The 27,254-nt window shown below is 34.8% G+C and overlaps 1 protein-coding gene and 2 non-coding genes across 10 annotated transcripts in view; 2 read left to right on the forward strand and 1 right to left on the reverse strand.

Annotated features, from left to right (window-relative positions):
- Positions 1 to 27,254, forward strand: part of LOC120419474 (uncharacterized) — a 402,142-nt gene that overhangs the window by 371,739 nt on the left and 3,149 nt on the right. For 6 of the 8 annotated variants that reach the window (XM_052708548.1, XM_052708555.1, XM_052708551.1 and 3 more), the window contains 10 exons: positions 9,387 to 9,709; positions 12,935 to 13,401; positions 18,223 to 19,154; positions 19,215 to 19,496; positions 19,558 to 19,930; positions 19,986 to 20,215; positions 20,272 to 20,439; positions 20,497 to 20,705; positions 20,772 to 20,935; positions 21,010 to 21,145. In XM_052708548.1, coding sequence (XP_052564508.1) covers positions 9,387 to 9,709; positions 12,935 to 13,401; positions 18,223 to 19,154; positions 19,215 to 19,496; positions 19,558 to 19,930; positions 19,986 to 20,215; positions 20,272 to 20,439; positions 20,497 to 20,705; positions 20,772 to 20,935; positions 21,010 to 21,145 — 3,284 coding nt within the window. The remainder of the gene's footprint in view (positions 1 to 9,386; positions 9,710 to 12,934; positions 13,402 to 18,222; positions 19,155 to 19,214; positions 19,497 to 19,557; positions 19,931 to 19,985; positions 20,216 to 20,271; positions 20,440 to 20,496; positions 20,706 to 20,771; positions 20,936 to 21,009; positions 21,146 to 27,254) is intronic. The other 2 variants (XM_052708549.1, XM_052708550.1) reach the window with 2 other exon arrangements.
- Positions 12,432 to 12,524, reverse strand: Trnay-gua (transfer RNA tyrosine (anticodon GUA)). The gene is made up of 2 exons: positions 12,488 to 12,524; positions 12,432 to 12,467 (listed from the first exon to the last, which is right to left on the reverse strand). It is a non-coding gene; the product is annotated as a tRNA-Tyr (tRNA).
- Positions 12,749 to 12,841, forward strand: Trnay-gua (transfer RNA tyrosine (anticodon GUA)). Its single transcript has 2 exons — positions 12,749 to 12,785; positions 12,806 to 12,841. It is a non-coding gene; the product is annotated as a tRNA-Tyr (tRNA).

The raw sequence follows: 27,254 nt of genomic DNA on the forward strand, positions 1-27,254 counted from the left end.
CTACATATCAAAAATTTTGTAATTGTCTGCTCTACAACTTTGTGGAACATTGTTACACTCTAAAAAATAACCCTGCAAAGTTAGAAAAAACACGAAATTTTAAAATGAAAATTGTTGTTCTAAATGAAAAAATGACCCTTCTGGGTCAATGTTGATTCAAAAAGTACATTAAATTTCCCATAAAATGACATGTTCCAAAAATTTTTACAGTCGTGTAACTGAAAACGGGTGGATTTTTAAAACTTTTTTATTGTTTTTTTTTTCGATGAAAAATACGCATTTTCGGAATTCTGAGTACGCCATCAAATCGGGGGTCTAATTTTACATAAAGTCCCTTTGACACCAAATTTCTATCTCATCACCGTTTCAGGCTGCAAATTATTGAAAAACACCTCTTTTTTCGCATGTTCAAAAATGGAAGGGGTCGTACCGACCCTCCGTCACGAGATATCGAAAAACGGACCTTGGATTCGTGATCAGGGACAAAAGTTACCCCTTAGGACAAAGTATCACGCAAATCGAACAGGGGTCGGGGCAACTTTTCCCGATTTCGTGTGAGTTGGTAGAGAATTACACCTATTTACTCGAAAAAAATTAAATCTGACGGCCTTGGATTTTAGTAGAAGTTTTGAATAATCCAGCGATCTTCTGTATTAATCCGGCGAAAATTTTGTTACTCAAAAAAATGAAATAGTTTGTTTTTATTAATTATAATGAGAATTTGATATTTTTAAGGATTGATTATAGGAATTTATAATTGCAAATTTGCAGAAGTAAGATTTTTTTATGCCCCATAAAAATTGTACAGAATAAAACCAAAGCTAATCGAAATTTTCATGTGTTATGTTGCCTGTCACATCTTACCGAAAAGGTCAAGATTTTTTTCTATTTGATCACTTTGTTTATTTAAATACTGAAAGAAACAAAATAAAAGCAATAAAAGTGACAATTGTTTTAGCTTAAACGGTTCAATGTAAGAATATTTACAAAAAGGACTTACAAAACTATCAATAATCAAGGCGATGTATAATTTGTGGAAAATAAAAAAGTATTTTAAACATTAAAATAATTTTAGAATTCAATGTTTACTTTCAAAAATATCTCAACAATCTTGAAACTTGTAAATTTGATTTTCAATTATAATGCATATATATTAGGGTGCGTACGTTTTTCAAAAAGTTCTCGGATCAAGTTTTAGTATGGTTCCCCTTGTAGGGCATGCCCATAGGGACTTTCATGCCAAATATCAGCTCATTTGGTTGTAAACTGGCTGCGCGCATCAGGGTTAAAGTTTACATGGGAATTACTATGGGAAATTGGAACTTTTTGTTCAAACGCTCCTACAGGCCTGGGAAAATCACGCGCCAACTTCTGGTATAGTCAGGCTTATGGGGAATGGTCTGGAGAACACATTTCCCCAAGAGAGCATATGGATTCGTTGTACCTAGAGCTGGCGCATCGGCAAAATATCCGATGTCCCCGGAATCAACGGTTTTCCCCCAAAAAGCACCAAATTTTCCTTAGCATGCTATGAAAGCTTGATGCACACCGCGACGCCATATGTCAGGCAGGTACCACGTGGCGAAATATTTGCAAAAAACACACATTGCGTATTCAAAAATTTAGTATGCGACTAAATTATATCAGGATTGCTCAATATGATCATTTTCTAGTTCAAAATAAGTTTGAGATGAAATATTCCAGCTGTTTCTCATCCACGTGATTCCTGACTAACATAAGGCGTCGCGGTGTTCATCAAGCTTTCATAGCATGCTGAGGGAAATTTGATGCTTTTTGAGGGAAAACCGTTGATTCCGGAGACATCGGATGTTTTGTCGATGCGCCAGGTCTAGGTACAACGAATCCATATGCTCTCTTCGGGAAATGTGTTCTCCAGACCATTCCCCATAAGCGCGTGATTTTCCCAGGCCTGTAGGAGCGTTTGAACAAAAAGTTCCAATTTCCCATAGTAATTCCCATGTAATTTTAACCCTGATGCGCGCAACCAGTTTACAACCAAATGAGCTGATATTTGGCATGAAAGTCCCTATGAGCATGCCCTACAAGGGGAACCATAATAAAATTTGATCCGAGAACTTTTTGAAAAACGTACCCACCCTAATATATATGGGGTCATCAATTGCTTGTCTTTTAGGGTGGATTTTCATGGATTTTTCGATGACCGACATCGAAAGCGGCTTTCGATGCTCGTGGTCATATTTTGCCGAAAACTCATTTTTATCAATCAGGTTAAATCGCAAAATGGTTTGGATTGATATTTTATGGTAGTATAAGCACAAACAAACACATACCCATCGCCGGAAAGTTGCGAAAATGCGATTTTCCGACTTTTCATTTTCGATGCACGAGCATCTTTAGACGACCGACATCGAAAGCATACTCACGACCATGCTTTGCTAAAATGTCCGTGCATTGAAACTCGATGCTCGTTCAGTGCCTTTTTGCTACCTCAGCGGCACCCTAGACACAAACCTAAATAACGCTTTGAAACGCTTGGTACGGGATGGGAATGAAACTTGACGAAACAAATTCTATCTGTCAAACCAGACCTTGTCAACAATCAAAACAGCTGATTTTGCATGGTGAAATGGTGGACATTGTTTTGCAGGAGGAATCCGTCCACCGGTGGTTGGATTTCGGAGTATTGTTTTACCGGAGGAATCCGTCCACCGGTGGTCGGATTTCAGGGCATTGTTTTGCAGGAGGAATCCGTTCACCAGTGGACGGATCGCCTGGCCAAGTTGACAAGAGGAACTTGTCCACCGGTGGTTGGATTTCGGTGCATTGTTTTGCAGGAGGAATCCGTCCACCGGTGGACGGATTTCAGGGCATTGTTTTGCAGGAGGAATCCGTCCACCGGTGGACGGATTGCCTGGCCAAGTTGACAAGAGGAACTTGTCCACCGGTAGAAGGATTTCGGGGCATTGTTTTGCAGGAGAAATCGATCCACCGGTGGCCGGATTTCTGGACATTGTTTTGCAGGAGGAATCCCTCCACCGGTGGTTGGATTTCGGTGCATTGTTTTGCAGGAGGAATCCGTTCACCGGTGGACGGATTTCAGGGTTTTGTTTTGCAGGAGGACGGATTTCTGGGCGTTGTTTTGCAGGAAGATTCTGTGCACCGATGGACGGATTGCCTGGCCAAGTTGACAAAAGGAACTGGTCCACCGGTGGTTGGATTTCGGGGCATTGTTTTGCAGGAGGATGCCGTGCACCGTTGGACGGATTGCTTGCCTAAATTTTGCTTAAATTTCTTAAATTCCAAAATTTCTAAAATTTCTAAAAAAAAAATAAAATTTTCTTAAACTTATAAATTTACTAAGTTTTTTAAAATTTCAAAGTATTCTAAAATTTCAAAGCTTTCTAAAATTTCAAAGTTTTCTAAAATTTCAAAGTTTTCTAAAATTTTTATAATTTCTAAAATATTAAAAATATATAAAATGTCTTTACTTACTTTAATTTCTTCAATTCCTTTAATTTCTTAATATTTATAATTACCTGAATATCTTAAATTTCTTAAATTTCTTAAATTTCTTAAATTTCTTAAATTTTTAAAAATTTTAAAATTTGTTTAAAAAAATTTCAATTTCTTTAATTTTTTAAATTTCTTAAATTTCTTAAATTTCTTAAATTTCTTAAATTTCTTAAATTTCTTAAATGTCTTAAATTTCTTAAATTTCTTAAATTTCTTAAATTTCTTAAATTTCTTAAATTTCTTAAATTTCTTAAATTTCTTAAATTTCTTAAATTTCTTAAATTTCTTAAATTTCTTAAATTTCTTAATTTTTTTTAAATTTCTTAAACTTCTTAAATTTCTAAAATTTCTAAAATTTCTAAAATTTCTAAAATTTCTAAAATTTCTAAAATTTCTAAAATTTCTAAAATTTCTAAAATTTCTAAAATTTCTAAAATTTCTAAAATTTCTAAAATTTCTAAAATTTCTAAAATTTCTAAAATTTCTAAAATTTCTAAAATTTCTAAAATTTCTAAAATTTCTAAAATTTCTAAAATTTCTAAAATTTTTAAAATTTCTTAAATTTCTTAAATTTCTAAAATTTCTAAAATTTCTAAAATTTCTAAAATTTCTAAAATTTCTAAAATTTCTAAAATTTCTAAAATTTTTAAAATTTCTAAAATTTCTAAAATTTCTAAAATTTCTAAAATTTCTAAAATTTCTAAAATTTCTAAAATTTCTAAAATTTCTAAAATTTCTAAAATTTCTAAAATTTCTAAAATTTCTAAAATTTCTAAAATTTCTAAAATTTCTAAAATTTCTAAAATTTCTAAAATTTCTAAAATTTCTAAAATTTCTAAAATTTCTAAAATTTCTAAAATTTCTAAAATTTCTAAAATTTCTAAAATTTCTAAAATTTCTAAAATTTCTAAAATTTCTAAAATTTCTAAAATTTCTAAAATTTCTAAAATTTCTAAAATTTCTAAAATTTCTAAAATTTCTAAAATTTCTAAAATTTCTAAAATTTCTAAAATTTCTAAAATTTCTAAAATTTCTGAAATTTCTAAAATTTCTAAAATTTCTAAAATTTCTAAAATTTCTAAAATTTCTAAAATTTCTAAAATTTCTAAAATTTCTAAAATTTCTAAAATTTCTAAAATTTCTAAAATTTCTAAAATTTCTAAAATTTCTAAAATTTCTAAAATTTCTAAAATTTCTAAAATTTCTAAAATTTCTAAGATTTCTAAAATTTCTAAAATTTCTAAAATTTCTAAAATTTCTAAAATTTCTAAAATTTCTAAAATTTCTAAAATTTCAAAAATTTCTAAAATTTCTAAAATTTCTAAAATTTCTAAAATTTCTAAAATTTCTAAAATTTCTAAAATTTCTAAAATTTCTAAAATTTCTAAAATTTCTAAAATTTCTAAAATTTCTAAAATTTCTAAAATTTCTAAAATTTCTAAAATTTCTAAAATTTCTAAAATTTCTAAAATTTCTAAAATTTCTAAAATTTCTAAAATTTCTAAAATTTCTAAAATTTCTAAAATTTCTAAAATTTCTAAAATTTCTAAAATTTCTAAAATTTTCAAAATTTTTAAAATTTCTAAAATTTCTAAAATTTCTAAAATTTCTAAAATTTCTAAAATTTCTAAAATTTCTAAAATTTCTAAAATTTCTAAAATTTCTAAAATTTCTAAAATTTCTAAAATTTCTAAAATTTCTAAAATTTCTAAAATTTCTAAAATTTCTAAAATTTCTAAAATTTCTAAAATTTCTAAAATTTCTAAAATTTCTAAAATTTCTAAAATTTCTAAAATTTCTAAAATTTCTAAAATTTGTAAAATTTGTAAAATTTCTAAAATTTCTAAAATTTCTAAAATTTCTAAAATTTCTAAAATTTCTAAAATTTCTAAAATTTCTAAAATTTCTAAAATTTCTAAAATTTCTAAAATTTCTAAAATTTCTAAAATTTCTAAAATTTCTAAAATTTCTAAAATTTCTAAAATTTCTAAAATTTCTAAAATTTCTAAAATTTCTAAAATTTCTAAAATTTCTAAAATTTCTAAAATTTCTAAAATTTCTAAAATTTCTAAAATTTCTAAAATTTCTAAAATTTCTAAAATTTCTAAAATTTCTAAAATTTCTAAAATTTTTAAAATTTCTAAAATTTCTAAAATTTTTAAAATTTTTAAAATTTTTAAGATTTTTAAAATTTTTATAATTTCTATAATTTCTATAATTTCTATAATTTCTAAAATTTCTAAAATTTTAATTTTTTTTAAAAATTTCTAAAATTTCTTTAATTCTTTTAATTCCTTAAATTTCTTAATTCTTTTATTTTCTTTAATTTCTTAAATTTCCTCAATTTTCTAAATCACTTAATTATTTCTTTAATTTCTCATATTTCTTGAATTATTTATTTCTTAAAATTTCTAAAAATATTTAAATAACTTAATTTTTTTGAAATTCCTGAAATTTTTCCAATTTTTAGTCCACTCTATAGAGAATTTGCAGCTAAGCTAAAAGACACGTGTCGCCATCTATGAACAAATAGCGTAAACCTATGATTTATTTTTTGAAAAATATGTGTTTTTTCCTTCATAATCAACATTTTTATTAAACTTATGCCGGATTCGGATGAGAAAAAATATTTCCAACAATTTGGTGTACAACTTTCCAATATTTGTTTGATTTTTCTATGAGAAAACTGTAAATTTAGAAAAAGATAGTAATTTGGACTATTTGGTAAGAAAGTGGGTGGGTCTCGTGGCGCAGAGGTAGCGGCTTCGGCTGCCGATCCCGATGATGCTATGAGACGCGGGTTCGATTCCCGCCTTATCCACTGAGCTTCTATCGGATGGTGAAGTAAAACGTCGGTCCCGGTTTCTCCTGTCTCGTCAGAGGCGCTGGAGCAGAAATCCCACGTTAGAGGAAGGCCATGCCCCGGGGGGCGTAGTGCCAATAGTTTCGTTTTTTCGTTTCGGTAAGAAAGTCTGTCAAAAATCAATAAAAATTGTTGAATATACGTAAACACATCTGTTATCAATTATAAAACTGTTTATTTCATTGATATAAACGGGGAAACTCATTTTTAGTGTTCCAAAACATGTTTTTTTTTAGAAAAAGTCACATATTTCTGCGCGCCCAAAAAAAAGATGTTCATTTTTTTTTTTTTTTGTTGAGCCTTATGACCACTGCGACCAATTAGAGGAATATTGTGGTGTGACTCTTTTTTTTGTAGCAAATCAGGTTAACCCAACACCATGGAACGATTAGAGGCAGCTCCTGTTTACTGCATGTTGTCCCAGTTTCCCAAAAAATAATATTCTAGTTTGAATCAGGGCACCACAATTACACAAAAGGTGCTCTGATGTTTCATTCTCAATATTACAAAATCTACAATTTGCGTTTGGAATTTTCCTCATATTAAATAAGTGGTATTTGCATGGGCAGTGACCAGTTAGTAAACCAGTTATCACCCTTAAATTTTTCTTATCTAGTTTTAATAGTTCTCGAGATAGTTTCCCACCTGGAAAGATAAATCTTTTTGCTTGTCTGGAAATATCTGTAGAATTCCAGATTGAATTGATTGTTAATTGATGTTCATTATTTTAAAGCAAAAAAATTTTCTCGTCTTTTGCAACCAGTTTCATTAAGATTGATGCAGGGAACCATGAGAAATAAACAATTTTGTTCTTCAATCCAGCAGAAAGAAATACGATTTTATACAAGTATACAAGTAACCTCATTTTGGCGCCACCTACATTTGAAACACAGTCGCGCTGCAAAACCTCAATTATCTCTCATCTATTTTGCATGATTTTTCGCAACGAACATGAGGCAAGAGGTTTTATTTAATTAAATTATGCGCTAGTCTAATCATGCTCCTTTTTGAAAAAGATTTATTGAACAACATCAGCTTATTTCAAAAGTTGTTCTGGAGTTCCGATCGCCACGCAATGCTGCTTTGTTTAGTTAAATTATGCGCTAGTCTAATCATACGCCTTTTTGAAAAAGATTTATTGAACAACATCAGCTTATTTCAAAAGTTGTTCTGGAATTCCAATCGCCACGCAATGCTGCTTTGTTTACGTTTGAATCTGTCATTTTCCATCCTTCGTTAACTTGCATGCAAGTGTTCCTTATTCCGGAAAGTCGATTTTGGGGTTGTGTCTAAGCTAAATGAAGTAACGCAAGCCACGAGCATCGAGTTGGCTCGATGCTCGTGCTCTCGATGTCGTTGCACAATCCATGAAAATCCAGCCTTAGAGTTTATTTCTCAGAAAAAAAATATTTGTGGTTATGATTTTCTGCAATGTAATAATTTATCACATTCGTAAAATTTGGAAACAAATCAACAAATTTTCTTTTTTTAATTTGGTTAAAATCATAAAAATTACATTACCATAACCAAGCACCTTTGAAAATCAAATTTGGCACTACATATGTAGTTTGTAAAATTTCACTTTATCTGTGATTCTTAAACGACAAAAGGGCATACTTTTCTCTATAAATAATAACAGACGGAAACTAAAATTTGTGCTTAACACTTAAACTTTTCAACACTTGTATCGACAATCTAGTTTTAAAAACAATTTAAATGATCCATTGGTTAAACATATAGACATTTTATTCTAATTCATATTATAAAGGTGTTAAGATACTTATAGAAACAAATCAATTATGCAAAATAACCCCTACAATGTTTAAGGCAAAAAAAGCCAAATTTTCAAAATAATTGCTCCAGTTAAAAATAATATTTTGACTACATTTAATTTAAAAAGATTCTTGAAATAAACAGAAGCATTATTTTTGCAAAACAGTTTTGAAATTCCATTGAGATCATTGACAAAATCTCTCATTATTTGTGTTTTTTTTTCATTGTTTAGAAAACTTGAAAAACTAATTGATAAAAAAAAAATTAATCCCTTATTTTTAAACCTGCCACTCACAAACCACTTTAAAATCGCAATCTTCCCTGGCACGAGTATTTCTATTCATTCCCGTTTCAAATCATGTTTATCCAGCAAAACAGAATAACTCGATTACCAAATTCAGGAATTCTCCATTCAATTCGGTAAAACCACGTGAATCCTGCACTGCAAAAGGGGCTTTACATTTGTCGCATGTTTTTCCACGTTGTCATCGCTATGGTAAAAATATCTCCCTTTCCGGTCCCTTTTCCTCCCCCCGAACAATGAAACGAGAGAAAAGCTTACTTTCACCGTAAATCGATCTAGTTAAATTTATGTATACGTGTGTGTGTGCACTCCAATATCGAAACGAAAGATTCTCTTTGTCCCTGCTGGCACCAGTCCTTGGAAGTCTTCCTTTTTGTAGTGCTGTTATGGTAAAGGCAGCGATCCTTTTCCTGGCTTTTGTGCGAGAAATAATATTGGAAAAACCAAAAGAATGAAAAAAGGGGAAAGAAAGAGATTTCCGGGGAAAAGGGAATAAATTCCATCCTGCACACGACGAAGCTCCCCGGAAACGATTGGAAAAGGGGTTAGAGAATCTGCGACGAGAAGCCACGGAAGCTGAAAAGCGCAACTTTACGGGTTGCATACCTCATGGGGGGTTGGCCGGAAATTCGCAACGACGAGGATAAATTTAATAATTTCTTCATTTTTAATTAAAACATTTGCTGAGAATGTTGCTGGTCTGGCTGGATGGGTTGTTATGGTAGGAATGTTGCTTCCAGAGCTATGATTACAAATAGCTGTAAAACGTTCTTCTGTCATTGCAATTCAAATAAATGATTAAAAGATAATTTTTATCGTAGACTTACAAGCTTTTTTTGACTCAAACACGCTAAGAAAACTTTAATTAATATCTTGACATCTCAAGATTGAAACTCAAAGCACCAGAAGATCAAAACAAACTACTCACAATTTCAATCATCTTCTCCACAGCCCCTCCCACCACTTCCGGTCGCCATCATCCCGGTCGCCGGCGTATCCCTCCAGGGCGTCTCCATCACGACGCAAACCGGTGTCATCCCGTCGTTGGCAACCGGGCCGGTGACGTCGCCGAGTGGCCCGATGCCGACGGCCACCGTCAAGCCGACCCCCTCGATTGCCGTCATTCCGTCGCTAAGCATCGAACGCGAAGAGCGGGACCTGAAGATGAAGCAGAAGACGGCCACCCTGAGACGACCCTCGAGGCCACTTTCGCCGTCGAAGCGCAGGGGCAGCGACCAAAAGAAGCTGCCGAAGGTTGAGCCGCTCATTCATCGGTGAGTTTATTTTGTATTGTATTATTAGGAATTCTCTGAGATTCCGGTAAATCGAATTTTTGCATTTGGGTAATTCTCTGCCAACTCACACGAAATCGGAAAAAGTTGCCCAAAACCCCCTTCGATTAGCGTGAAACCCATATCACGAGTCTACGCTCCATTTTTCGACATCTCATGACGGAGAGACGGTACGACCTTTTCCAATTTCGAACCTTTAAAAGCCTTACTACCTCACTCAGAATTCAAAAAAAAGTAATTTTCATCGTAAAATACACAAAAAAAAAATCAAAAAAGCAATTTAAAAAAAAATTAAATCTCTACAATTTTATGTTACCAGGTTTAAAAAAATTGAGACTTGTCATTTAAAAAAAAAAAGGAAATTTTATGTACATTTTGAATCTGTGTTATGAAGGGTCATTTGTTGATTCAGAATAATATCAATTAATTTTAATTTATTTAATTTAATTTAATTCCAATAAATTGCAATCAATATCAAATAACTTAAATTTATTTCAATATTTACAATTAATTTCAATATAATTCAATTATTTCAAATATTTTTTATTCATTTTGATTTATTTCAATAAACTTCAAATTATTTCGATTAATTTCAATTAATTACAATTAATTCAATAAATTTCAATTTATTTTAATTAATTTAGTTGAATATAAATTAATTTCAATAAATTTCAATAAATTTCAATTGTTTTCCATTTATTAATATTAATTTAAATTAATTTCAATTGATTTCATGAATTTCAATTAATTTCAATTAATTTCAATTAATATAACTAAATTTAAATTAATTTCAAATAATTTCAATTATTTTTACTAAATTTTGTTTTTTTTTTTAATAATTTCAACTAATTTGGATTCATTTTATTTCATTCCAATTAATTTCAATTTATTTCAATTTATTTTCATAAAATAATATTAAATTCAAATAATTTCTTTTGCTTCAATAAATTTCAATTTATTTCAAATTATATCAATTAATTTCAATTAATATCAATTAATTTCAAATAATTTCAATTTTTAAAATTTATTTCATTTTAAATCAAGTAATTTTAATAAATTTTCATTGTTTTTTATTCATTTAAATTAATTGAAATTGATTTCAATTCATTCAAATTAATAAAAATAAATTTCAATATAATTTCCAGCTAATTTCAGCTTATTTGAATCCATTTCCATTCATTCCTATTAATTTCAATTGATTTCAATTAATTTCAATTAATTTCACTTAATTTCAAATGAATTAAAATAATTTCAAAGCATTTTGAAATGATTTTAAATCATTTCAATTCATTTAAAATAATCTTTAAAAAATTTCCAAAAAATCGAAAAAAATTAATCTTTTTAAAAAAAATTATAAAATACCTTCAATTCATTTCAAATAATTTAAATAAATTTAAATTATTTTCAATTATTTAAATTAATATCAATTCATTTCAGTTAATTTGAATTCATTCAAAGTAATTTAAATATATTTCAATTAATTTTTTCAAATAATTAAAATTTTTTTTAATGCATTTTAATCTATTTCAATTCATTCAAATTAATTTCTTTTAATTTCAATTCATTTTTAATGAAATTCAATTAAATTCGATTAATTTCAATAAAATTCTATGAAATTTAATAAAATTCAATTAAATTCAATGAAGTAAAATTAATTTCAGTCCATTTCAATTAATTCCAATTAGTTTCAATTAAATTGAAATAATTTTGAAAAATTTCAAATAATATAAAACATTTTTTTAGAAATTAAAAAAAAATCCAAAATAAAACAAATAAAAAATTTTAAATAATCAAAAAAAAAAATCCAATAATTTCTTATAATTTAAATTCATTCAAAATAGTCTTGAATATTTTCAAATAGTTCGAAATTATTTCAAACGTTTTCAATTTTTATTAATGATTTCAATTCATTAAAATAAAATTCAATTAATCTCAAGTATATTCAATAAATTTCAATAAATTTGAATAAATTAAAATTTATTTCAATTGAATTGAAATAATTTCATACAATTTTAAAAAATTCAATTAGGCTGGTACAAATATTTTTAAAAGTTTTTGTAACCCCCCCCCCCCCCTTCAAAATTGTCCCGAAAAATCAGGGGGCAAAAAAAATTTTTACAATAAACTTCGAAAATTCAAGTGCAACCAGTTGAAATCAAATTAAAATACATTCTACTGCGTTTAAAATCATTTTTAGCATGTATGGGTTTATTGAAAAATCTTAAGATTTTTTGAAAATTTTCGATGCAAAATCTTTTTTTTCGATACAATTTTTGTTTTTGTCAGATCTTAGATTTTTTGAAAACTAATGATTGCCAAACAACTGAACTAGTGTAAAATGCATTTCAAAACACTTTTTTCATTTAAATGTGAAGACTATGGCTTGTTATTTAAATTTTTTTTTTGCCCCCCCTTGACCTTGGCCAGGGCCGAGGGACAAAAACTTTTTTAAAGATTTGCATCGGCCTTAATGTCAAAGAATCTTGAAAATTCTAAAATCATTCGAAATAATTTTAGAAAATTTTAATTCTTTAAAAATAATTTCAAGTCATTTCAAAGAATTTCAAACATTCCAAGACATTTTGAATCTTTTTAAATCATTTCAAATAAATTCAAATCATTTCCAATGTTTTTAATTGATTTTATTTAATTTTAAATCAATTCTAATCATTTTTTAGTTTGATAATTGTTATAAAAAAGTAACTCCTTCGAGCCGGATTTGAACCAGCGACCTATGGATTTCTATTTCCACACTCAAATCTACAGTCCACCGCTCTACCAACTGAGCTATCGAAGGCTACGAAAAGCATACAAATTACGATTGCCCAAATGGCACCGACTGTGTTTCGTCGGCTGTTTGCAAAGTCTACCAGCACAGTAAAATCAGCACCAAGTAGGGAGCGTCCAACCGAGAAAAAAAAAACAAGTTCAACGCGATCGCCTTTCTTTTGATTTGATGACCTCCGCGCGACCGAAAACTGAACCGTTGCACGCGGAGCGGTGCAATTCGAACGCAACGCGCCTTCGATAGCTCAGTTGGTAGAGCGGTGGACTGTAGATTTGAGTGTGTAATTAGTAATCCATAGGTCGCTGGTTCAAATCCGGCTCGAAGGACTTTTTTTCTAGGTGACCTTGTTGCAAAACGACATTCCTTTAATATTTTGATATTTTTATTTGATTAAAATTTTGTTTTCTTCTCCTTCTCAGCTCCCCGGAAACCACCGACCGCACTGTGCCAACTTTCAAGGATCAAACCCCCCAACTAACCTCCCCGACTACACCTCTGATACCTCACCATCCGCCGTCAGACCTCGCCTCCAGCAAACCCTCAAACGGCACTGCTATCCCACCCGCGGGAACTGCCGTCCCACCACCCCCAGTTGCGTCCTCCCGTACCACCCCCGCACCCGCCTCTGTCGTTTCACCCCGCTTCGAGCACGCCAAGCTCAAGGGTCTCGACGAGCGGGACCTGCTCGGGGACGGGGCTGGATCGGAGGGCAGTACCACCGAGGACTACAACACGTGTACGGACAACTCGCGGCGGACGAATACCGCCGGTTCCGGGGGTGGATCGGGACCGGGTGCAGGATCGGGAGCAGGAGGAGGAGGAGCAGCAGGCAAAGGTATATACAAAAGCACCCACGCCATTAGACCAACCACCAAACAAGTAACAGGTTCGAAGCCAATTCTTCAAAGAAGCAAAAAAAAAAAATCCGTTGCACAATCACAATTTGTTCGTCGCTGTCGTTTTTTATTGCTGTTGTTGCTGTTTGTTGATGTTTTTCAATGGTTTTTGGGAGAAGAACATTCGATTCGAGTTTTCCACAAGCAATCTTGAGGGAAAACTCAGGATATTGAAACACAGTTTGGTTATTTTGTTAATATTTGTTATTAGTTCTAATTACTCAAACTGTGTTTCCATCAAAGACAAAATTTTCCAAATTTCTAAAAAATATTAACAGTACCGTAAAAATTAGATGTTTATTGGCCATAAATGTGTACATAACAAACAAGAAAAATGATATCCATTTAGATGTTTTCGCTTGCATTAGATATCCTTGCCACAGCCCATTTCCCAATTTTCACACGAATTCCAATTATTTCGATACCCATCAGAATTTCCCACAATTTTCCTCCTTTCTATCGATGTTATGCAAATACGTGGTACGTACGATGACGTGTTGAAAACCGAAGGCTATTTACATATTAATTGCCATTAATTCAATTACCCCCAACTCGTTGAAGCCCACTCCCATCGCGTTGTTTCTAGAAAACTCATCACATTACCTGCACTTTATGGTTCCCCCGCGTGGGGATCAGCATTTATCGGAATCGACACCCATACGCTCATTCATTATCATCGTTGGCAGTTTAAATCAAGGGGTGTTGTGTTGCAACCTTTTTGAACTCCCCGCGAGAGGTTTAAGGGTCTACTTGTGATAATATCGCTTTAATTTTCGTTAATTTATCGCACATTGTTGAATGTTTTTCGTTTTAATTGACGTGGTCAAGCGTGGTCAAGCAGCCGGCTTCATCGATGAAATTTTAAACTGCAAATTAATTTCAGTTAATCAATGGTTTTTTTTATTGATATTTATGGCGATGAATGTTTGGATAAACAATTGGCGTGAAATGTGTTGATTGTTATCGACGGAATATACAAAAAAAGGTTAAAAGACACCCATTAAACACCCTGATGTTAATCAAGATGAGTAATTTTACTGCAAATTTGTTTTGGTATGGCTGAAACTGTGTGCACACATCCTGTTTAAGTTGTTCAATAAAATTATATAAATTGAAACCACAAAACAAAACAATTTAAACATAGAATAATTTCAAGCAGGTTTGATATTTTTTGATAATAAAATTAGTTTGATTTTTTTTTATATCAAAAATGCAGATGGTTAGCAAAAATTAAGAGAATTTTAATAAGATTTCAATAAATTATTTCGTTTTTAACAGATTGTTTCTTAAATTTCCAATTGAAATGTTTATTTTTAATTTGACTATAGTAAAGGGACGGAATGTAATAAAAGTATTTGCAAATATTTAAACAGCTGTTAGTGCAAAAACGATGGCAAAGTGAAAAACATCTGTAAAAAAAAATTCCTTCATTTATTGTTTCAGAATGTTTTATCTCAGCAACTGTTTGTCAGGTTTTCGATATTCTAAATTAAAAATTGTTGAGATTTTTTTAAATTTCATGAACGTAGTTAAAAAACGTGAACGTGAAAAACTCTTTAATCAAGAATAACAAAAAATATATGTGGGTATCAAATGATAAAGATTTTTCATACATTTCGAAAGCAACTTTTTTTTTTAAATACTTAAAAAATTCACAAAACTACGTATTTTTGAAAAAAAAAATCAAAATTTTAGATTTTTACAATAAGGGTATCATAAGATCGGATTTTTTTCATTTATTTAGAATGCTACAACAGATTTTTTTGAAAATACATTTTTTTCCACAAAAGAACCTATTTTTAAATAAAACTCAAAATTCATTTTTTCTCAATATGGGTAACAAATAATGGATTTTTTATACATTTCGAATGTAATAACAATATTTTTAAAAATTCAAAGCAAAAATCACAAAAGTACGTCTATTCGAAAAAATACACTAAGTTTTAGTTTTATTTTTCAAATGATTGAGATTGTTTCATACATTTCGAATATGGTATCATAAAAAAATCCCGAAACTACATATTTTTGAAAAAACACACCAAATGTCAGTTTTTTTTTTTTCACGATAAGGGTTTCAAACGATCGAGATTTTTCCATACATTTCAAAAATTGTGATGCAGTTTTTTGAAAAGACTCAAATTTTTCAGTATAATTTTTTTCAGAAAATACTTAAAATTTTCACAAAACTACGTATTTTTAAAAACATGCTCCAAATTTCTGATTTTTTAAATGTATTACATTCGAAATGTATATAAAATGCCGATCATTTGATACTCATATTGTGAAAAACTGATCCTTTGAGTATTTTTTCGAAAATACGTAGTTTTGTCAAAATTTTGCGTATTTTCAAAAAATGTTGTTTTTACATTCCAAATGTATGAAAAAATCCCAATCATTTGATGCTAATTTTGCAATAAACTGAAATTTTGAGTTTTTTTTTTTTTTCAAAATACGTAGTTTTGTGAAAATGTTGAATATTTTCAAAAAAATGTCATGACATTCCAAATGTATGAAATAATCCCAATCATTTGATACCAGTATTGCAAAAACCTTAAATTTTTAGTATTTTTTAGAGAATACGTAGTTTTGTAAAAAAGTTCAATATTTTGAAAACAATTGAATGACATTCGAAATGTATGACAAAAACATGATCATTTGATACCCAAATTGCAATAACAAATATTTTGAGTTTTTTTTAAGAGTTAAAAAAGCATTTTCAAAATACAGGAAAAACACGTTTTTTAATCCCCCGTATGCGGTGCAAAACCCAGGAATGAAAGTTTGTAAAATTCGTAAAATTTGAGACTATTTGCTAAATTTTGTTGAATTTGACATAAAATGAAGATTAAAATGACTTGTAAAAATATTTTTTCAAATGTTAGTATTTTACTTAATTTGACATGTCAAGATTTTTATACACTGGTTCAATTTATCGAAATGTTTTTATGCATAGGTTCAATTCAAATAACACAAGAAAAATGTAAATATTTTATTAAAAAAATCTTATCTTAACCCTCTACTGCCCAAATTTTTTTTTCGAAAATATTTATTTTTCCCGTGTTCAGGAGGTCATTTTGAGCAACTTTTGTTCTACGAAAAACTTTACTTCTCTTGTTTTATGTTTTTCTTGTTTCATTTTTAGTATTTTAATTTGCATTTATCTTGTTTAGTTTATGTTTGTTTTTGGTGTTATTTGGCCTACTCTATCACCTAATATAATTACATTTCGCCTATCTATTTTTTTCATGTTTTTACAGTCACTTTTTCAATTTTTTGCATGTTTTTCACATTTTCTGCTATAAAATCGCACCATCATCATTTAAATTGCAAAAAAATGCGTAGAGGCATAGTCTGGGACACTACAAAAATTACTGCATACTTCTTTTTACTGAAAATATTGGAAATGTTAGTGAAAAACACAGCCTAAGTTGACCCCTAAAAAAATTACATTTTTAAAAACATTGGCAAAGTCACATAAAACAAGTTAAACTTCCAACTCTGAAATTTTCTAAAATTTGAAGAGTTCTTCTTTCCAGTGCTTTTTAAAGATCAAAAATTGGGTGAAAAATGGATTTTTGGCGATTTTTCAAATCGAAGCCCGTCTAGAGGCGGGGTTAGGTTGTAGAGGGTTAATGAATCTGGAAGAATAACATTTTTATAAATTTGATTTAATAATTCAGAAATCTTTCGTGTTATTATAATTGAAAATCTACTAGCTTCACATAATTTGTGCCAATATTATTGAGGTAATAAAAGATTCATTAAAAAAATAAAAGTTTGAAATAAAACGTTGTAAATTTTCTAAAAAAGATTATGAAGTTATTAAAACATTTTGAACACCCGTGATTTTTTTTCAATTGTTTTTAAGTTATGGTTCTCATGAAAATCGTGATTTTAACGTAGTCACTAAGCCTCATTGAGAAGCACCCCAAAAGAATCAACAAGATAAAAAAAATCTTTAAAATACACCGTTTTGTTAACAAAAGCAATCAGTATTTTATGAAACCGTTTGGAGATGAATCTGCGGAACAGTACAAAAAATTGCCTGTGCATTACCCATCGTTTACTTTAAACAAGCTTTCTTCAAATTCTATAAAAAAGAATGAATTATTAAAAAAATGATAGCTGATAATCTTGCGATACGTAGGGGAACAGCATCTTATTCCAGCGTGACTCTAATGTTGTCACATCAGCACTTTGAAATTCGATTACAACTCATTAAAATCGTTTTCAATTGAAATCGAGTGTCTCCTACATTATTTTAGATTTTTCATATGGTTTAACAAAAAAAAACAGGATTTACAAAACTGAAAATTAATTCAGGCATTAAAATCAAGAAACAATTAAAAGATTAATTTCATTCTGAAAGAAATTAGACGTGTTGAAAAAAGTATCATACTTAAACGATTTTTAAAACCCCATCTTCCTAACATACCTATTTGTCAAAAATAAATAAATGCTCAAAATCCTCTTCTTTGATGGAACTTTTTAGTATTTTCATTCGTCATGAAACAGCTATGGAAAAAATATCAGTTAAAGTAAAAAAAAAAACAAAGTTGGATTATTAAATGATTACTAATTTTAAAGTGCATGGACGGTGTGCATAGAGTTTCAGTCAAAAATACAATCAATATCAATTCAATTTTGACGCAGAATTACTCAGCTCAAAATATGTGTAAATATTATAACCAAATTAGAGCCTCGTTGCATAAAAACTCCTGCTTTGCCAATTAACCAGCCTTTTTCGTCCCAAAAATCCCAAATTCACAACCAACTAACATTCCCACCTTACATCCCACCCCCTCCTAAAGCCCACGTAACGCTGGAAGGATCCTCCTTCGAGAGTGCCTCCTCCATGTACAGCCTGGCCCGCGTGGACGCCATCTGCGAGGACACTCCTCCGATCGAAGAGCGAGGTTCCTCCTCCGGAATCCCCCAGATCCCACCACTGCCAAAGCCCTCGCCAGCCCACTCGGTCAGCAGCAGCAGCAGCGGAAGCTTCAAGCGGACTTCTTCGGCCGCCGCCACCGCCACCGCCGCCATCAAGAAGACCTCACCATCGCGACCAACTATACCGAAGACACTGCCAGGAAAGGTTAAGGTGAAGCCGGAATCGATTTCGGACGACGAACGGAGCGAGAAGCGGTACTCTTCGTCGCACGACGAGAAGGACCTGAAGGGAAGTTTGGCTAGGCCTGGACGGCGGGGTCGGGACTGGAATGAGGAGGAACGTCGGAGGAAAAAGAGTACTTTTAAGCTGGAGTTTGACAAGGACTCGATCAAGACTTACACGACGCCGATGTTGAGGCAGCCCAGTCCGGGCTTCAAGAAGCTGTCGCCGGAGGATAAGGGAGCGATGAACGTGTTGGACGGGACGAGTCCTAGTAGCAAGCAAAAGCGATTTCGGCCTAAGACCAGAAAGTCACCACGATCGCGGACGGCAACTGGGGATGAGGCTGGCACTCCTATGCGGCGAAGCAAGACTCCGTTGATTCGGAGTCCTGAGAAACCCCAGGGATCGACGATCCCAACGCACGTTGTAGTTCCAAAGTTGAGTTCGGCGCAGTACTACTCCCAGCTGAAGAGTCCTCCCGCGACTACGGGATCTCCCAGAAAGGCGAAAATCTCCCCCGATCAACAACGACTGAAAGCGATCTCGACTGAATCGCTCCGATCGGTATCTCCAGGATCGGATTCCGTGTTCTACAGCGAAGCGGACGCCCTGTCCCACTCAGAAGCACAAGTAGGTTCCCAGCGATCTCGTCTCTCTTTAAAAGAACTAACCTTTCTCTACCTTCCCAAGGCGCACTGCCATCACTGTGGAAAGGAGGTTGCGGAGCAAGCTGGCACCACAACCAGCGTTCCCGGGGAATCGGAGGAATCCCTTGGGACGTTGACGCTGGACTCGACCGATGGCGATCGGCCGGACATTGTGCAACCTCCGGAGGGTTTCGCCGACTCGCCCGACTGCACCAAGACGCCGCACCACCGCCTGTACAAGAAGATGGACAAGCGATTTCGCTCCGAAGATCGACACGCCGACCGATCGCGACACTTCAAGTCGCGGCAGGAGTACCGAGCGAAGGTAAGACGGAAAAGTGAAGGTTGTGTATTTCCAAACTTCAAGGTTTTTCTCCCTCGAGCAGAGCGAAGAACGCAACAAGGAGGATGCCGAGTCCAGCGGATCGCTACGACCCGCAGGATCTTCACCTTGTGTCGCGCCTGTAGCTCCGTACAGTGAACACCAGGTGGAGCCCGAGCAGGGCGTTTACCACGGGAATTACCGGGCGGGACTGTGGATCTGCATCGCCGATCGGGACGTTTGGCGACGGAACGATCTGCCCGGGAGTGGCGGTGAAGGTAGCTTTGATCGACCTCCGCGGGAAGCGGGAGCCGATCGGCGGGGGTCAACGGATTCCGAGAAGGAGTTCCGCAAAAAGTACCAAGCCATCACGCACCGGTTGGTGCACCGCAAGTCCTGCGTCGAGATGTACCGACGACAGAACACCAATAGCTTTGGTGAGTAGAAACTTGGTCTTGGATAGACGATCAGCTGATCACCGTCCTCTTCCAGAAACTGACAAAACGGTTGTGGTGAATCGCAAGTCCGGTGAGTTTGGCTTCCGGATTCACGGGTCCAAGCCGGTGGTGGTGTCGGCGATCGAGCCGGACACGCCGGCGGAAAGTTCTGGTTTGGAAGTCGGTGATATCGTCCTGTCAGTGAATACGATTTCAGTGATCGATAAGAGCCACTCGGAGGTGGTGAAGATCGCTCACGCCGGCAGTGATACGTTGCAGTTGGAGGTAAACTCTAGACTAAATCAGACTTGTACCCTATACTGACCAACTTCGTTCCGCAGGTTGCCCGCACGATCGGTGTCCTGTCACCGCTGGAGGACAGCACTTCAAATCCGGCGATCTACGCCGGCTTTCTGTGGCGTCACTCGACTACAACTCCGGGCAAGTGGGTACGACGGTGGTTCTCGCTACGGCCGGATCACTGCATGTACTACTACAAGTCGGAGGCGGTAAGTTCTTGGGCTCGATCAAGTGATCGCGACTATAGCGGCGGAGCTTCGTTACAGGACAACCAACCGATCGGAGCGGTGATCTTGACGAATCACAAGGTGGAACGGCTTACAGTGGAGGGTGCTGGACGATCGTTTGCGTTCGCCGTAGATACAGAAGAGGGTACCAAGGTTCAGCTGGCAGGGGATACCGAGGAAGCTGCAAGTCGCTGGATGGCGATCATTGGGCATGCTGCCCAGCAGAGTGATCCCTGGTTGGAAAATAGGTAAAAGCGTGACAAAGACTACTTGAAGATCGTGATCTTAAAACGGGTGATTCCTTGGTGTTTTAGTGCTCGCAACCTACGGCTTTCGCCAAGTGGGATTGGCAAACCGGACTGCATCGGGCCGTTGACGAAACTGGGCAGCAAGTGGCGATCGTGGACCAAGCGGTACTGCGTTCTTAAGGATGCCGTGCTGTACTTCTACCACGAAGCGAACAGTAAAAACGCTTTCGGTAACCTAACCTCTCTAAAACCGTTTTTGTGTTCATCGCTAACTTCTTGGGACTATCATTTTTCTTCGGTACAGGTATGGCCTGTCTGCAGGGTTACCGGGTGCAACCGTCGTCCGCTGGCGGTAAGAAGTATGCCTTCGAGATTGTTCCGCCGGAGCTGACGCTGCGGCACTACTACTTCCACACCGACACAGAGATGGACAAGAAGCGGTGAGTAGATTTTTGATCATGTTTTTTTTTTTTCAAGTTTCAATTATATCAGGGTTACTGACATCCATTGTCACATTTAATGTCAACTTATGATGGCATCTATCAAAGTTTTGTTTTTAAACTTAAGTTATTTTGATGGTTTTTACTTACATTTACGGTAAAATTATTATTTTGCAATTATAATTTTGTTTGGCTTGTAATGCAATAATTTTGTGTAGAATTTTAGATTTTTATTAAATATGAGGTCGATATATTGATTTATTGATTGATTTAGCACTATTATTTTAAAGTGACAATAAGTAGGCCATTTCGTCACTGAAGAATGACATAAAAAGTTTATGCCTACCTACAAAAATGAAATTGCTAAAACATATTTCTGGGACATGAACACCTAAACTCCTAAGCTCGAGAAAAAGGGCTAGTTCTCGAGCTTGGTAGTTAAGGTGTTAATAGGACAAGATGTTTTCAGAATATCTGTTATCATGAATGTCATTTAGATAACTCAAACCGTTGTTTGAAATGAGCATGAGCATGAGCATGAGCATGAGAGACCACCCATGGTTGTCCTTCTCCGTTGCTGAACAGGACCATAATATCCCATCAGCACAACCGGTCACACGCTTCAACGATCAAATGATGTTTCCCTTATCAACAGCATGCATGAATGCGCTGAAAAGATAAAACATCACGATCATCAAAACTAGAGCCGGTGCGAATAGGAAACAGTCGTTGGCCACCAACGGCGCCCGCCATGTCAGTTTGTAGATCTCGAGGGGATGGGACGGGAATGTTAGTTAGCACAGGCTGCTACCAAGGGTGGGTTCTATACGATATCCACACCCCCGCGTGTGCCGGAAAACTACTTCTACTTGGGATTTTGTTAGTGGGGAAGGGTAATGGCCAGGATTCATCATAGAGGATGATGATGTGGCCCAATAATCAATGAATTTTGTTGAATAGGGTGATGTATTATGTATTCTCAAGGCAAACAATCGGATGATGCGGATGAGACCGTTCCCGGTTATTTGGTGTTGAGTTTAACATAAATGATTCAATCTTAGACAGCCGGCTGTGGAAAGATAGAATCAAAATTATGTGTGATTAAAAGGTGAAATATTAAACTCAGCGTAACATATTTACGTAGAGTTGCCCTGAGACTATTTATACTTTTAAATTATTATAAGATGAGCGACCAATTAATGACTGAAGAGTTATGATGTTATCTGAAGGACTTGAACAATCGCGTTGAAACAATATTTGTCGCCGTGATTCGCGGGAAACGAATGGTCGAATTGAATGATAATTTATATTTTGCTGACGCAATTTAAAAAGAATCTTCCCGTGAAATAATTGCAAATCATAGAACAAAGAAATCCGACTGTGATGTGTATCAAATACATGACTAACGAGAAAAACACACCGACGACGATGGACGAAAACGGAACGCGAAAAAAATGCGTCCCGACGGACAGACACCTCGAAATGAACTGGCTCAGCTCTGCTGTTATCATGACAACCAGAGCTAGCCGCACCTTCACACACACACGCACGAACTCACCCGAAATACACACCGACGACGATCGACGAAAACGGAACGCGAAAAAAATGCGTCCCGACGGACAGGCACCGCGAAACGAACTGGCTCAGCTCTGCTGTCATCGTGACAACCAGAGCTAGCCGCACCTTCACACACACACGCACGAACTCACCCGAAATACACACCGACGACGATCGACGAAAACGGAACGCGAAAAAAATGCGTCCCGACGGACAGGCACCGCGAAACGAACTGGCTCAGCTCTGCTGTCATCGTGACAACCAGAGCTAGCCGCACCTTCACACACACACGCACGAACTCACCCGAAATACACACCGACGACGATCGACGAAAACGGAACGCGAAAAAAAAATGCGTCCCGACGGACAGGCACCGCGAAACGAACTGGCTCAGCTCTGCTGTCATCGTGACAACCAGAGCTAGCCGCACCTTCACACACACACGCACGAACTCACCCGAAATACACACCGACGACGATCGACGAAAACGGAACGCGAAAAAAAAATGCGTCCCGACGGACAGGCACCGCGAAACGAACTGGCTCAGCTCTGCTGTCATCGTGACAACCAGAGCTAGCCGCACCTTCACACACACACGCACGAACTCACCCGAAATACACACCGACGACGATCGACGAAAACGGAACGCGAAAAAAATGCGTCCCGACGGACAGGCACCGCGAAACGAACTGGCTCAGCTCTGCTGTCATCGTGACAACCAGAGCTAGCCGCACCTTCACACACACACGCACGAACTCACCCGAAATACACACCGACGACGATCGACGAAAACGGAACGCGAAAAAAAATGCGTCCCGACGGACAGGCACCGCGAAACGAACTGGCTCAGCTCTGCTGTCATCGTGACAACCAGAGCTAGCCGCACCTTCACACACACACGCACGAACTCACCCGAAATACACACCGACGACGATCGACGAAAACGGAACGCGAAAAAAAATGCGTCCCGACGGACAGGCACCGCGAAACGAACTGGCTCAGCTCTGCTGTCATCGTGACAACCAGAGCTAGCCGCACCTTCACACACACACGCACGAACTCACCCGAAATACACACCGACGACGATCGACGAAAACGGAACGCGAAAAAAAATGCGTCCCGACGGACAGGCACCTCGAAATGAACTGGCTCAGCTCTGCTGTCATCATGACAACCAGAGCTAGCCGCACCTTCACACACACACGCACGAACTCACCCGAAATACACACCGACGACGATCGACGAAAACGGAACGCGAAAAAAAAATGCGTCCCGACCAGCCCGGGAGCATGTTGACAGCTCCCATACAAACTGAGCGTACCCCGTTTTGTGGGCCCAGTGGGCCTAAGATGGCGGTCTTCGATATTATCTAGCCAAACTTTTGAAAATGGCGAATAGTTTAAATAAATATAGTTTTTGCCTTGTTTTGGCTTAAAACGACAAAATAAGCATTCTGGAATCATTTTCTTCAAAAACATGTTCAGAAATACGCCACGTTCACATATTAGTCTAGAACAGTTGAAGTGAGCATGCCGCAAAAGCCGTCACGAAAAAAAAAATCCTTTTTAAATTTTGAGTTGCGTATTTGTTGGGTGTACTCCGACGAGGCCCACTTGCCATCTGTCGGTGAATACACGCAACTCACGAAAACTGTCATCTTAGGGTCGGGTTGGTCCCGACGGACAGGCACCGCGAAACGAACTGGCTCAGCTCTGCTGTCATCGTGACAACCAGAGCTAGCCGCACCTTCACACACACACGCACGAACTCACCCGAAATACACACCGACGACGATCGACGAAAACGGAACGCGAAAAAAAATGCGTCCCGACGGACAGGCACCGCGAAACGAACTGGCTCAGCTCTGCTGTCATCGTGACAACCAGAGCTAGCCGCACCTTCACACACACACACGCACGAACTCACCCGAAATACACACCGACGACGATCGACGAAAACGGAACGCGAAAAAAAATGCGTCCCGACGGACAGGCACCGCGAAACGAACTGGCTCAGCTCTGCTGTCATCGTGACAACCAGAGCTAGCCGCACCTTCACACACACACACGCACGAACTCACCCGAAATACACACCGACGACGATCGACGAAAACGGAACGCGAAAAAAAATGCGTCCCGACGGACAGGCACCTCGAAATGAACTGGCTCAGCTCTGCTGTCATCATGACAACCAGAGCTAGCCGCACCTTCACACACACACGCACGAACTCACCCGAAATACACACCGACGACGATCGACGAAAACGGAACGCGAAAAAAAAAAAATGCGTCCCGACGGACAGGCACCTCGAAATGAACTCGATAACTCAAACCGTTGTTTGAAATGAAGGAAAAATCAAACCATCATATGTTGAATTAAAATAAATAAATCCTTAGTCCAATTTTTAAATTTAAATTTTTGTTACGAGGTTAGATAAGTTAATTTAATTTTTTGTTCTAATCTATTCATTTTATTTGTTCCAATCAAGGTTGTTAGTCAATAAAATTATCGTCTAACGATAACGATAATGGTTTTCGTTATCGTCATTTCGATAATTCTATCGGCGATGATGGACGATAACTCATTTTCAAAATCTTTCTAAAATCGACTTTATTCAACCATATCAATTTATATTTTCAATGCTTTCACTAACAATATATTTTTTGAAAATGTAGTAGGTTTCAAAGTATGAATACTCAAAATTGTTCACAAAATTCCGTATTTTTTCGAAAGTACTCAAATTTTCATAATTTGCAATTTGATTATCAAACAAAATGAAATTTGGTGTGCTCTTTCACTTTTTTATAGTTAATTGAAAAATACTTAAATTTTCACAAAATACCGTATTTTTTCGAAAATACTACAATTTTCAATATTGGCAATTTGGGTGTCAAACGAATCAAAATTTGTTATGCATTTTCTTAATTATTGGAGTCTTTTTTTAAAAAATACTAAAATTTTCTCAAAATGTCATTTTTTTCGAAGGTACTCATAATTTTATAATTTCAAATATGGGTACCAAATGAAGCTTAATTTTGTATGATTTTTCACTTATTAGAGTTTTCTTTAAGTCTGCCTGTGTGGATCAATCGGACCGCGCACTGGACTCACAATCCAGAGGTCGCTGGTTCGAATCCCGAGGCGGACGCAACAAATTCTGTGCACCTGTGGATCAGTTGACGAAACCGCAAGGTTTAAGAGGGCCACATTATAAGGTGTTACGTCGATTCCGTTTTTTTTTAACTATTTTTTTTCACAAAAAACGTATTTTAAAAAAAATACTCAAATTTTTAAATTTGTCAACTTGGATATCACACGAAGCGTAATTTTTTATGCTTTTTCACCTTATTAAAGTTTTTTTGAAAATACAAAAAAAATCACAAAATACCGTAATTTTTGAAAATACTAAAATTTTCAAAATTTGCAAGAATTAAACTTGGTAAAAAAAATGTATGCATTTTTAAACAATTACAGTCTTTTTAGGAATATACAAAGAAAAAAAAAACAAAACACCAGTTGTAGAGTTTTCTTTTATTTAAAAACTTATTTTTTTACAATATACAGTATTTTTCGAAAATACTAAAATTTTTCAAAATTTGCATTATGAATATCCAATGAAGCGAAATTTTTTTAATGCTTTTTCACCTTATTGAAGCTTTTTTTTTGGAAAATAAATTTTCGAAAATACAAACAACAATCAAATTTTCAACATTTGCGATATGAATATCAAGCAAAGCGAAATTTAGTATGCGTTTTGACTGTATTAGAGTTATGTTTTGCTGAAAACAATTTTAGTTTTTAATTGAGTATTTTCGAAAAATACCCTATTTTGTAAAAAATTGAGAATTTTCAAAAAAAATCAGTTGATTGTAAAAACTCTAAAAAATATTTCGAATATTGAAATTTTTTGTATATTTGGAATAAAAACGGTATTTTGTGAAAATGTTAGTTTTCAACAAAAAAAAACTCTAAACAAAAGAAAACGCATACACAATTTCGCTCCGTTTGATACCTGTACGATATCGGTATCAAACGAAGCGAAATTGTGTTTGCGTTTTCTCTTGTTTGTAGTTTTTTTTTGAAAACTAACGTTTTCACAAAATACCGTATTTTTCTTAAATACTCAAATTTTAAATATTTGGAATATTTGGAATATAGGTAGCAAACGAAGCGGAATTGTTTATGCTTTTTCATCTTTATAAAGTTTTTATTTTGGAGTATTTTAAAATTCTCACAAAATACCGTTTTTTTCAAAAATAAAAAAACCAATGCATTTTGCTTATTACGGAAATTTTTCAGTTATTTTATTTCGTTCCTAAGCTGATCAGTTCAATAGAGTTTTTGGGTGCTTAAAAAATCGAGTAAATCAACTGAAGGAAAAAAGTTACAAAATAACCTTCGAAGCAGTTTATTTTTATTTAATTTTAGGAACATTTGCGATACAACATTACAATGAATTATGGAGTTAACTCTTCAATGCAATCTTTTGATTTCTCAAGAAAAATATTTTTATGTCTTTCTCAAGGACAAGACACTTTTTTGGTAATCTGAA

This window comes from Culex pipiens, chromosome 2 (assembly GCF_016801865.2).
Source record: "Culex pipiens pallens isolate TS chromosome 2, TS_CPP_V2, whole genome shotgun sequence".
NCBI lineage: Eukaryota > Metazoa > Arthropoda > Insecta > Diptera > Culicidae > Culex > Culex pipiens.